This window comes from Eretmochelys imbricata, chromosome 16 (genome assembly GCF_965152235.1).
Source record: "Eretmochelys imbricata isolate rEreImb1 chromosome 16, rEreImb1.hap1, whole genome shotgun sequence".
In the NCBI taxonomy this organism is placed as follows: Eukaryota; Metazoa; Chordata; order Testudines; family Cheloniidae; genus Eretmochelys; species Eretmochelys imbricata.
Window position 1 is genome coordinate 9036008 of NC_135587.1, and position 13408 is coordinate 9049415.

Consider the following 13408-nt stretch of genomic DNA (forward strand, 5'->3'; position numbering starts at 1 on the left):
AGTAGCAGAAGTGCCACCATGCTGTGTGCAGTATTTCCAGCCTGTCTCTTAGCAGTGAGTAATGAGGGGGAAAAAAACCCTCTTCCTTTAAGATGGTTCAACGCTTCAGAAACGCCGATAGAAACTTTTCCAAATGTTAAGGGTGATCAGATCTGGTGTTTTTATTGAGGCCTATCTCTACACTGAACCAAAGGCACTCTAATTATCCCGATGTCTAATGGTGAATGAACCCTGGACGTAACAGGGTTATGTCGAAGAGTGACAGTGACGCTGAACGAGATTCCACAAAACCAGGAGATTTGAAATAGCTCATGGAAACACACAACAAAATCCTTCGCCACGACAGTGAGAGGTTTTAAAAACCATCCTTAAGATTAATCCATGAGTGAGCCTCTCTGTCAAGGAGTGAGGCTTGGAAGGCCTGATGTAGAACACAAGAAATGTAACCACCTCTAATTATATTGTTTCCTGGGGGGACGCTTATAATTGAACTTGAAAGGAGCCTTGTGAACTGCGATGGGCAGGAGTCCGAGGAGTGTCAAGTCCCGGAGGGTCTGCAGCACCTTGAAACTCAACCAGCACCCTCTAATTCAATTATAGCTGTCCCTCTGGGAAGCATTTAATTACATTACAAATATATTTTACTTAATGAATAGATGGTGAGAGCCTTTGGGTCTGCATTGATTTTTTTCCCCACCCCTGTTCTTTTAACTTTTGTGTTATTGAAATGCTTTGATTAACTTTCTCTGCTTGATATTTCTTATGGTCTCCACTGCTTTGAAACAGGAACTGTAGGAGCTTTAAGATATTAATTGGAATATCTGTTTAGTTTCACTTTTGTTTAGTAGCATCTGTGTTCTGTGAATTCTTTGGACTCAGGTCCTCAGTGAATAGCAGCGGATATCCACATGGTCCTGGAATCAATGGTCCACTGGCGAAACAACCATTCCCTCCGGGAGGCAACTGGGTGACTGAGCAACAAAATGGCAGATAAAAGTCACTGTTGATAAATGCAAAATAATGCATACTGGAAAACATAATCTCAACAATTCATACAAAATGATGGGGTCTAAATTAGCTGTTGCCACTCAAGAATTAGATCTTGGAATCATTGTGGATAGTTCTCTGAAAACATCCACTCAATGTGCAGCAGCAGTCAAAAAAGCGAACAGAATGTTAGGAACCACTTGGAATGGGATAGATAGTAAAATAGTAAATATCATAATACCACTATATAAATCCATGGTATGACTGCACCTTGAAGACTGCGTGCAATTCTCATCAACCCATCTTAAAAAAGGTATGTTAGAAATGGAAAAGATACAGAGAAGAGCAACAAAAACGATTAAGGGAATGGGGCAGCTTCCATATGAGGAGAGATTAAAAAGACTAGGACTATTCAGTGTGGAATAAGAACATAAGAACGGCCATATTGGGTCAGACAAAAGGTCCATCTAGCCCAGTATCCTATCTTCCAACAGTGGCCAATGCCAGGTGCCCCAGAGGGAATGAACAGACCAGGCCATCACCAAGTGATTATCCCCTGCCCCCCACTCCCAGCCTCTGGCAAACAGAGGCTAGGGATACCATCCCTGCTCATCCTAGCGAATAGCCAGGACCTATCCTCCATGAATTTATCTAGTTCTTTTTTGAGCTCTGTTATAGTTTTGGCCTTCACAACATCCTCTGGCAAAGAGTTGCACAGATTGACTACGTGTTGTGTGAAAAAATACTTCCTTTTGTTTGTTTTAAACCTGGTGCCTATTAATTTCATTTGGTGACCCCTAGTTCTTGTGTTTTGAGGAGTAAATAAGACTTCCTTATTTACTTTCTCCACACCAGTCAGGTTTTTATAGACCTCTATCATATCCCCCCTTAGTCGTCTCTTTTCCAGGCTGAAAAGTCCCAGTGTTGTTAATCTTTCCTCATACGGAAGCCGTTCCATACCCCTAATGATTTTTTTGCCCTTTTCTGAACCTTTTCCAATTCCAGTAGATCTTTTTTGAGATGGGGTGACCACATCTGCACGCAGTATTCAAGATATGGGTGTACCATGGATTTATATAGAGGCAATGTAATATTTTCTTTCTTATTATCTGTCCCTTTGCTAATGGTTCCTAACATTCTCATTGCTTTTTTGACTGCCGCTGCATGTTGAGTGGATGTTTTCAGAGAACCATCCAGGATGACTCCAAGATCTCTTTCTTGAGTGGTAACAGTTAATTTAGACCCTATCATTTTATATGTATAGTTGAGATTATGTTTTCCAATGTGCATTACTTTGCATTTATCAGCATTGAATTTCATCTGCCATTTTGTTGCCCATTCACCCATTTTTGAGAGATTCTTTTGTAATTCTTCGCACTCTGCTTTGGACTTAACTATCTTGAGTAGTTTTGTATCATCTGCAACTTTTGACACCTCACTGTTTACCCCTTTTTCCAGATCATTTATGAATATGTTGAATAGGACTGGACCCAGTACAGACTCCTGTGGGGGGCACCACGGTTTACCTCTCTCCATTCTGAAAAATGACCATTTATTCCTACCTGTGTTTCCTATGTTTTAACCAGTTACCAATCCAGGAGAGGACCTTCCCTCTTATCCCATGACAGCTTACTTTGCTTAAGAGCCTTTGGTGAGGGACCTTGTCAAAGGCTTTCTGAAAATCTAAGTACACTGTATCCACTGTACCCCCTTGTCCACATGCCTGTTGACCCCCTCAAAGAATTCTAGTAGATTGGTGAGGCATGATTTCCCTTTACAAAAACCATGTTGACTCTTCCCTGACAAATTATGTTAATCTATGTCTCTGACAATTTTGTTCTTTGCTATAGTTTCAACCAGTTTGCCTGGTACTGAAGTCAGGCTTACCAGCCTGTGATTGCTGGGATCACCTCTGGAGCCCTTTTTAAAAATTGGCGTCACATTAGCTATCCTCCAGTCATTTGGTACAGAAGCTGATTTAAATGATAGGTTATAGACCGCAGATAGTAGTTCTGCAATTTCACATTTGAGTTCCTTCAGACCTCTTGAGTGAATACCATCTGGTCTTGGTGACTTATTACTGTTTAGTTTATCAACTTGTTCCAAAACCTCCTCTAATGACACCTCAATCTGGGACAGTTCCTCAGATTTGTCAGCTAAAAAGAATGGCTCAGGTTTGGGAATCTCTCTCACATCCTCAGCTGTGAAGACCAATGCAAAGAATTCTTTTAGTTTCTCCGCAATGGCCTTATCGTCCTTGAGTGCTCCTTTAGCATCTCGATTGGGGAAATATGATAGAGGTCTATAAAATCATGACTGGTGTAGAGAAAATGAGTAAGGAAGCATTATTTACTCCTTCACATAACACAAGAATAAGAGGTCTCTGAATGAAATTAATAGGCAGCAGGTTTAAAACAGACAAAAGTATTTCTTCACACAATGCACAGTCAGACTGTGGAACTCATTGCCAGGGGATGTTGTGAAGGCCAAAAGTATAACTTGTTTCAAAAAAAGAATGAGAAAAGTTCATGGAGGATAGGTCCATCAATGGCTATTAGCCAAGATGGTCAGTGATGCAACCCCATGCTCTGGGTGTCCCTAAGCCTCTGAGTGCCAATTATCACTTGATAATTGCCCTGTTCTGTTCATTCCTTTTGAAGCACCTGGCATTGGCCACTGTTGGAAGACAAGATATTGGGCTAGATGGACCATTGTTCTGACCCAGTATGGCCGTTCTGATGTCTTATAGGGAGATCTGGAGTAGGCACTGGAGCTTCTTGGATGTTTTTGGAGCATTTTCCAATTTTTCTCCTCTGCAGAGAAAGCTCATCAGCGTCGCACAATGCTATAAATATTATGGGTCTGTTATACAAGTTCTCTTCTTCAAAGTGCAGACCTTTGTTTCGTGGCCTAGATGAAATAGATTGCAGTTCCCAGTGGACAGGTTTGCTTCATACAGTCACCGACCATCACTGTTTACATTAATTGCCACTGTCTCTAGCATTTTCAGGAGGAAGAGATTTCTGATCACTGACAACGCTTTAAGCTAGCACAAAATGGCATCATGTGAGCGAGTGGCTTGAAGCTGCTGTTAGACAAAGTCAGAGTGAAAATAAGGCACATGGTTCAGTGAGGGTAATTAACCATTGGAACAACTTATTTAGGCATGTTGTATAGTTTCCATCACTTGCAGTCTTTAAATGAAGACTAGATGCCTTTCTAAAAGATATGCTACAGGTCAACCAGAAATCGTGAGGTTGACGCAGAAGTTCTGTGAGGTTCTATGGCCTGTGTTATGCAGGAGATCTGAAAAGATGATCTCAGTTGTCCATCCAGGCCTTAAAATCTATACATCTGTGAAAGAAGACCGAGGAACTAATGGACCATAGAGACTGAACTATCCTTTCACTTCTGTAGATAAGTTTGGCTGGGCAGTGTGAAGGAAAGTCGCACGTTGCTGCTGTCCATGTTGTTCTTTGGCTCCCACCAATGGAGGTTGACATTCTCCAGGGCTGTCAATCTAATACCTCCCACCTTCCCCCGATATGCTTTAAGAATGATTTTTTTTTTAAAGGCTGAACAAAAACGTTGTTGTTACTATTATTATTTTTTGGGAAATAGGAAACTCGATCAAGATATTTGGGCCATTACGGTCTAAGAACTCAGCTCGTCTGTTTTCTTTTGTGCACCACAGTGTGCTTAACCAAATGCATTATGCAATTAGTTTCTTGATGATATCGTATTTGCCTTTGAAGTAGAGGCCCAGCTCCCTTTGGATATAAATATGCAACATTGGCAATTGAAAGAAAAAGGGTTTCTGAAACATGCATGTTTATTTATGTCTGCTGATTATTTCAAGCCCGCTCTCTTTAAGATGAGAAGGAGGTTTGGACCTGGGGCTCTTTTCCTGGTTAGAGGTTTCCACACAGGGAAGAGCAAATAAACCTGATAGTAGCATCCCCAACTCCTGCACCTAATGACATCAGACTACCAGACAGTGCGGAAATGGAATTAATTTGTTGGTGATTGACAAAAAAGAGCCACTAACTACCTAATTCAGACGTATGGGGCAAAATGATACCAGTGTGGCCTTTGCCAGCAGCATAAATTTTAAATTAAATTAGACTATTTGTATCAAACTATTTTCCCCTTAAATTGAATTACAGAATGCTTCTGTTTAAAGGAGATTAAATTAAATTTAGGGCCTGAATACCAGGAGGTCCAAACAATGAAATTGCATTTTCAATTATATGGGCAGGACCATGTCAGAAGAAATCCTGTTTTGGATCCGTCAGCCAGAGAAGCTGATTCATTCTGAGTTGCTCTCTTGTACTCAAAGAGTTAAGTGCTTTCATTTTTCTCTGCATCCTTGCTTCCACCCTTCCTTTACTGCCTGCATATGGCCTCTTGGTGCCAGGGCCCATGGCAGCCGGTCACCATTGAGAGACTGCTGCCACTGCCAGCTTTGATCTCTGGAACCAGGTGCCGTTCAGTCTAGTTCTGGATGCAAGGATATCTAGCTCTGAAAGGACATTTAGTTTCTTCTCTCAGGGGTGCAAAGAGGAGATCTGGAGCAGACACTCAAACTTCTTAGCTGTTTCTCTGACTTTTACATCTGTTACTCCCATTTCTTGACATGTACCTTAAAAAATCCCAGATGGATCTGTCTCTCTATCCATCTAGCCAGCCAATCTGTGTTGTGTTTTTCTGTATATTAATATTTAGGGTGCAAGATAGTTATGAGTCCGTGGCAGTGTTGTCTAATGGGTAGGGCACTGGACCAAGACTCAGGAGACCTTGGTTCTTTTCCTTGCTCTGCCATTGGCCTGCTGGGTGACCTTGGGCAAGTCACTGACCCCTCTCTGTACCTCTAAAATGGGGATAATGATACTGACCTCCTTTGTAAAGTGCTTTGAGAACTACTGAGGAAAACCGCTATGTAAGAGCTAGATATTATAATACCTATATAGAAGGATTCTCACACTGAGCCAGGACTTTTCTCCAGTGTGACTTCCTAGATCCACTCAAGAAGCATAGCTATTTTAAAAACTTTTGGGGGTAAATTTGGTGCTCTTGAAAGCAAGAAACCAAGAGCTTTGTCTTGAGCAGGGATCGGCAACCTTTGGCACATGGCCCATCAGGGAAATTCGCTGGCGGGTGGGACGGTTTGTTTACCTGCAGCGTCCACAGGTTTGGCTGATAGCAGCTCCCACCTGCCGCAGTTCGCCGTTCCAGGCCAATGGGGGCTGTGGGAAGGAGTGTGGGCTGAGGGATGTGCTGGCAGCCGCGTCCCATAGCCCCCATTGGCCTGGAACGGTGAACTGTGGCCAGTGGGAGCTGCGATCACCGAACCTGCGGACGCAGCAGGTAAACAAACCATCCTGGCCCGCCAGCGGATTTCCCTGATGGGCCGTGTGCCAAAGCTTGCCGATCCCTGGTCTAGAGTTAGGTAGAACAGGCATGTGGATGGAAATTCCCTGACCTGGCCTGACCTGCAGCTCCCCTTGCTGCTTCACATCTTGCCCCCTCATAGGTAGAGACTTCTGCCTGTTTCATAGCATCTGGTGGAACAAATATCCATGAAGAAATAGAAGGGTTCCACTAAACTCATTCCACTTATGTCCTGAAGGCCACATCCTTTGGTGGGGCTGAGTTCTGCTGAGAAGGGAACTGGACTTCTGTTTGAGGGCTAAGGAGAGTTGGAATCACAAAACTTAAAGGGCAGCTGTAGACAAAAGAGTGACGCTGTAAATATGGCATGTGAGTTCCATATTCTGTATCAATTTTTATAATGCACTTACTGCTGTTGCATCCGAACACCTTCCAGCTGTGCATTAAGCATCGAGATTAATACCTGTCATATGGTTTGTTCTTCTCTCATCCTTTCCCCAGGAGGAGAACTGTGTGTGCTGTGGAGAGTTCTGTTTTGGTAGGGTTTTGTTTTTGATGTTGCTTTTAAAAAAAAGTTCCCGGGTTACTCCTTCTCAGTGACCTCAGATCCAAGCTGCTCAGTTTATGAAGCAAACAGTAGTTTTTTCCATAACTGCAACTCCTGCAAATTCAGTCTGGGACTTGAAAAATCCAGCTGGATTCTCTCTGCCCCTTATGTCATGATAGGTGATAAAAACTTTCCAATCAAAAACTTACCTGGCTGTTTTGTGGGTGATGCATGAGGCAGAATGGAACCCAACTTGCTCTCTCCGAGCTGTGTAGATTCTGCAGGGATAACAAAAGGAAACTGCTTGGAGTCAGTCATAAAGCCAGGACTTTGGACACGGAATACACACACACAGTGCAGGTCTGTTGAATTAGGAAATGAGTCAGCAGTGTGCCCTTGTTGCCAAGAAGGTCAACGGCATATTGGGCTGGATTAGTAGGAGCGTTGCCAGCAGATGGAGGGACATGATTATTCCCCTCTATTCGGCACTGGTGAGGCCACACCTGGAGTATTGTGTCCAGTTTTGGTCCCCCCACGACAGAAGGGATGTGGACAAATTGGAGAGAGTCCAGTGCAGGGCAAGGAAAATGATTAGGGGGTTGTGGCACATGACTTATGAGGAGAGGCTGAGGTAACTGGGGTTATTTAATCTGCAGAAGAGAAGAGTGAAGGGGGCATTTGATAGCAGCCATCAACTACCTGAAGAGGGGGTCCAAAGAGGATGGAGCTCAGCTGTTTTCAGTGGTGGCAGATGACAGAACAAGGAGCAATGGTCTCAAGTTGCAGTGGGGGCGGTTTAGGTTGGATATTAGGAAACACTATTTCACTAGGAGGGTGGTGAAACACTGGAATGGGTTACCTAGGGAGGTGGTGGAATCTCCACTCTTAGAGGTTTGGAAGGCCCGGCTTGACAAAGCCCTGGCTGGGATGATTTAGTTGGGGATTGGTCCTGCTTTGAGCAGGGGGTTGGACTAGATGACCTCCTGAGGTCTCTTCCAACCCTAATAGTCTGTGATTCTATAGGTGGTGTATTTTTACATATGGTAAAATTCGTAAAAGCACCTAAATCCCATTTTCAAAAGTGCCTGTATCCTTTAGGCACCTAAGTTCTGTTTACTTTCAATGGGACTTGGATATCTAAGTGACTGACTTAAGTGTGTTTGTGACCTAAATCACTTAGAAATCCAAGTCCCATTGAAAGTAAACGGAACTTAGGTGCCTAAATGATATAGGCACTTTTGAAAATAGGACGTAGATGCTTGTAAAAATTTTACTCATCATTTTTAATACCATAATCACACCTGGAAAAAAGGTGATTTTTCAGCTATAGCACATCTCATTTAACCAGTGATCTAAAGAGACTCCTTGTTTGTGCTAGCAATACTTAGGATCACATCTCTTCACACATTTGAGAAAACTGGCTAACTGTACTTGATACTGTTTGATGCAACCATTGGAAGAATTTATCAATGACCTTTTTAAAATCAAGATTTGATGTCTTTCTAAAAGATCTGCTCTACGAATTATTTTGGGGGAAGTTTTACAGGGGTGCTGAAACAATTTGTATAGTGAGGGTGCTGAGAGCCATTGAACCAAACTGTAAACCTTGTATATAATGGAAACCACTTCAAGCCAAGGAGTTTGGCAGCACCCCTAGTTCCAGCACCTATAATGTTTTATGGCCTGTGTTATACAGGAGGTCAAACTAGAGAATCACAATGATCCCTCTGGCTTTGGAATCTGTGAATCTACTACCTATTTGAAAGAGCGATTGACAGGTCTGTTTAATTGTACAGATGCAAAATATTATGGGTGGAGTTAAGGGAGGCCTTTATAAATAGCCCCACAAACCTCTTTCTCAAAGTGCTTTCCATAGAGGTGGACAGGATTTCTCAAAGCTCACATACCTAACTTCCCACAGCAGAGCTGAAACTGCTTCCTTTGTGCTTCTTGCATGATGTGCCTCTCATAAGTGTATGCCAAAATAATTGTGTGAAAGGGTACTAAAGCAAATATCTTCCCATTGCAGAGGAGTTTTCGACCAGCAGGAGGCAGTCCATACTGTGAAGCTGTTGAACTGCATTATCTCAGCCTAGCAGGACCTCATTAACTGATTCAGCCTCTTTGCTGGTTTCTAGATTTTGCAGAGTTTGTTTTCCTGGGTCTGTTCCTTACTGAGATGTCCTTGAAGATGTACGGACTGGGGCCAAGAAATTACTTCCACTCCTCATTCAACTGCTTCGACTTTGGGGTAAGTTGACATCAGCTACACAAACTAATGTGGTGCATAAGCCCCTCCTTTGATGAGTGGTGGTATATGTTTATCAGTGAGAGCAAAGACAATGATGTCCCATGAGCACATTTTACAGGGATTAGTTACTCCTCTCTCACTTCCCTGTATAAATCAAGTGGACAGTGAGATACAATGAGGAAACATGCCAGTCTGAATACACTTCCTCTAGGAATTGTGTCCTAAGAAACCCAGTAGCCAACCAGAACTGGATGTCTGTGGGAATTGTTTTCTGCTAAAAGCCCACATGGATCCAGTTCTCATCAGCAGCCTCACTAAGTGCTCTAATACCAAGAGATGCCATTTTGAAGTTAGGGGTGTGTTTGTGTTTTATATCATGTTTCCCTTTGCTCGGATTTCCTACCATCCTGTGGGTGACTTCCCCTCACAATACATGGGCAGTGAGTTTCAAATTTGTGTCCATAATGAGGCGTATATAATAAACGTGGCATGTTCTGGGGGAGATGCTGAGCATATGCCATTGATGTAAACATTTGTGCTCAGGCCCTCTGGAAAGACACTTCTGTTGGTGTGTGTGAATATGGGTGCCTAACACAATGTTGGGCTACATTCTGCCTACACATAGGCTTACACACCTTCTGTTGTCTTATATGGGAATTGTGTACCTGGATCCTAGGAGAGTATCTGGGCTGCAATATTTCCTGTCTCTGGAGCTCAAGATGCAGCCGCCACCATAAAGATTAGAGAGGGAAAAGTACAGCTGGGACATCTCGTGTGTCCTTCAGCCAGTCTGAGGTGGGACTTTGTCTGACAGCTTGGACGCTTAACTGACAAGATGCTGTGAGTGATTCCCTTCCCCTTCTGGGACTGAACTCCCTGTTTCTGCACCATTCCTCGACTGGGAAATGAATATCGAGACTCACTCCATTTCACTTTTGGCAGGTGCCCATCTAACGCCGACAGACCCCAGTTGTCGGCAGTCAGGATAGAACTGGAGAACCTCTGGAGCTTAGTGCAGGAGCCTCTACCACATGAGCTAAAAGCCAACTTTCTATTAGCTAAGGCTGTAGAGCAGACTCAATCTCTCTCTGTAAGTGGTCTCGGTTCCACTAGATGGGACAGAACACCACACCCAGAAGGTGTGTGGGTTACACCCACGTCACAAATTCCACTCTTACAGCGGACTCTAATCGGCCCCTTTGTTGGCCGTCTCAGCAGGGAGGCCAAGGACCGATCAGGCCTAGAGCCCGGACTAACCCCTTCTCTCTAGAGGGGGGCTGTCTAGAGCAGAACAAGGCCAGGGAAGGTGGGGTGTGTCAGGCTGCTGGCTGGGCTCCCAGCCCAGGAAGGACTAACACCATGCCACTCTCTCAGGACACGGTTTATTAATTGAGATTTTAAAAGCCTCGCAAAGTCACACAAAACGAAGCTATTCCCCAGACCAACACCGGCCCCCCTCTCTCTCAGGGCCAATCATAGGAGTCAACTTTCCTCCTGCAGCCCCCCTCAACCCCAACTGAGCTTTCTCAGCTCTTCATTGGATCACCTGACTTCTTCCCAGCTGGGACTGGCTGGCCCCAGAGTCCCTGCTGCTTAAAGGGATAGACCACCCTGTTACATGTGGGAAGCATCAGGTGTATTTTCCTCTGCAGGGCTGGCAATTCCTTACCTTCTGCTGACACTGCAGAAAGGGAAACCACCACCCCCACCACCAACAATAAACCCCTGACAGAACATGTCAAATATGTCCAGACTTGGTGATTTTCATAAGAAGACACAGCATTTAGGTGCTGGCTGTGCAGACACCATCCCCCAGTTCTGTGGGAGCAAACTGTCATGCAAATAATTGTGTGTGTGGCATTGCATCCGCAACGACTTGCACCCCCAGTTTAAGTCACTTCGATGGCTACACTCCTGATTTTGGGATGTAATCAGGGACTTCAGTGAACGTCACCTAAACTAAAAGCAACAAGCTGTTGTGAGTGTAATTTTGTGCCTGCAAAAACAAAGGTTCTGCTAAGGCTGGACTGAAAATTTGGTTGGTGCCCCAGGCGAGGAGCTTGTTCAGCGCTCCTCCGCCCTTCCATTTGTTAAACTTTTGAATACCTTATTATTTTATTGCATTTGTAGCCCATTTCATGACTTTGCATGATTTGAATGCCTGATTTATCCCTGTCATATAAGATGATAAAACTTGCATACTAGGATCTGTAAATCTGTATTTATTCATGCCATATATAAGCAAGTCTGGAAGGTTCCATGAGATTCTACAAAGGGCCAGAGCATTCTAGGAGGTTACTGAAAAACGAATCCACATACGGAGTACCTGAGACATTTTACTTCAAACATTCTATTTTCCCTTTTGTCGCTAACAACAAAAACAGAGCCCTGAGCTTGGCGCCCCCCAAGCCCGCACCCCAGGTGGTCACTGGGTTGCCTACCTCTAAATCCGGCCCAGGAATGGCACCCAGCTCCTACTGAAAGTCAACGGGAGTTAGGTGTCTAACAACCTGAGATGCCTTTGAAAATTCCAGTCTCTGTGAGCTGTTTTGTAATACTTTAATCTGGCTTTTAATTTACCTCAATGTATCACTGCCTCATTTTTGGTCAAATTCTAGTGAAAGATGCTGGATTGATGTTCTCTATCCCTTACACAGGTACTGCATGGGCCACAATATGGCAAGCTTCACCCTCACTGTCTGCTAATTTCCCTTCATTTATTTCATAAAGGGCATTGCTAATCAGAATGCTCCACCCACAAGGAACAAAAACTTATACCTGATCTTGTGGGAAGAATGATTTAAGAATTTTATATTAAACACAGAACAAATCCACTGGGCCCGTCAGCTTTTCTTCATGCCATGCTGAATGAAGCACTGGTAATAAGTTTCATGGACTGGAATTCCCATGAGGGAGAGGGTTTTGATCACTTTTCTAATTCTTCCTTCTTTAGAGAGTCCATTGGGAACCCACCACTGTCTATGTTTCTTCTCCCGCACCTACCTTCCCACTCCCCAATTAATTCAGTTTCTTCACCCCCTTTGGAACGGTACACAGTTCTGTCGTCAGTTTAGTTTGACAAACTATCGAGATGAAACAGTTCAAAAGCAAAGAGAGAAACAACAAAAGAGAGAGACATTGGCCCCGGGAGGAGTAGACCAGTGGAGTCTTGTGTGAAGTTACTCCCAAGAGGTCATTTTAATAGGGCAAGAAAATTAATTATCAATTTAAAACTCAGAGGGTCTGGGGGAAGGTTTTACTGATGCATGATAGATTCCTAGAAAGGATACACAGTGGAGGAGAGGAGAGTTGGGTTCTGCTCAAAAGGCGCTGGAATGCCGTACACAAATGGTGTTTTCAGGGTGCCGACAGTCTCATATCATCACTCCGGTGTGGTAACTGGCACAGGTCTGTCTATTCACCTTGATTTTCTGTGAAAATTGCATTCCATGGTAGAAATAAGTCCCTTGTGCATTTCAAGGCAATTATTGTGCTTCTCCATAGCTAAAGTTTCTCAACCTTTGGCCTTGCCTGAAGCTAGATATAATGGCTAAGAAATGCTTGTCTTACCTTACTGCCTAAGCAGTAACCTAGCTTTTATAAAATTCCTCTTTACTATAGTGCATTTTACATTACTATAATGCTCCCTATTTGCACTACATTTAATAGAAAGTCCCTTTGAATCTTAGGGTTTGTACTATTGCAAGCTGCCAACATTTTAACAAAATATGTCCAGAGACAATTCTTTAAATATCTCAAGGCCGGGGGCTGCTGAATGGTTGGATGTGAACTCTAGTGGATTTTAAGGATTTTTATTTACCTGCAAATATCTTAATTAACCAGCATTTGAAAGGTTCTGATCAGAGAGATACTTCCAGTAGATTTTACATAATAATAATACTTAGCTCTTATCTGGTGCTCACTCGTGAGCCTAGCTGTGCCCCTACTCATGGGAATAAGGGAGTGTAAGGAAACACTTCACATCCCTATGCATGGTTTAGGGATGGGGACAGTTTCTGCCTGACTGCTATCACCAGTCTTGTGCAAGTGGGCACTGGTGGGGAGTGGGTGGAGCCTTGGATGTGACCTCACAATACACCAGCCAACGCACAGAACTGATGCAGAGGGGGAAGCTGCCCCTTTCTCCGGCTGGATCGCACATTTACAAAATTTGAGCCATTATGTCTGAGAGTTTGGGCTTTCTTGCTGTTTCCTTGATTATGCAAATTATA

The 13408-nt window shown here is 43.6% G+C and overlaps 1 protein-coding gene across 1 annotated transcript in view; it reads left to right on the forward strand.

Annotated features, from left to right (window-relative positions):
* CACNA1B (calcium voltage-gated channel subunit alpha1 B) overlaps positions 1-13408 on the forward strand; it is a 475550-nt gene that overhangs the window by 295910 nt on the left and 166232 nt on the right. Inside the window, exon 13 of the mRNA XM_077835554.1 lies at positions 9064-9176. Coding sequence (XP_077691680.1) covers positions 9064-9176 — 113 coding nt within the window. The remainder of the gene's footprint in view (positions 1-9063; positions 9177-13408) is intronic.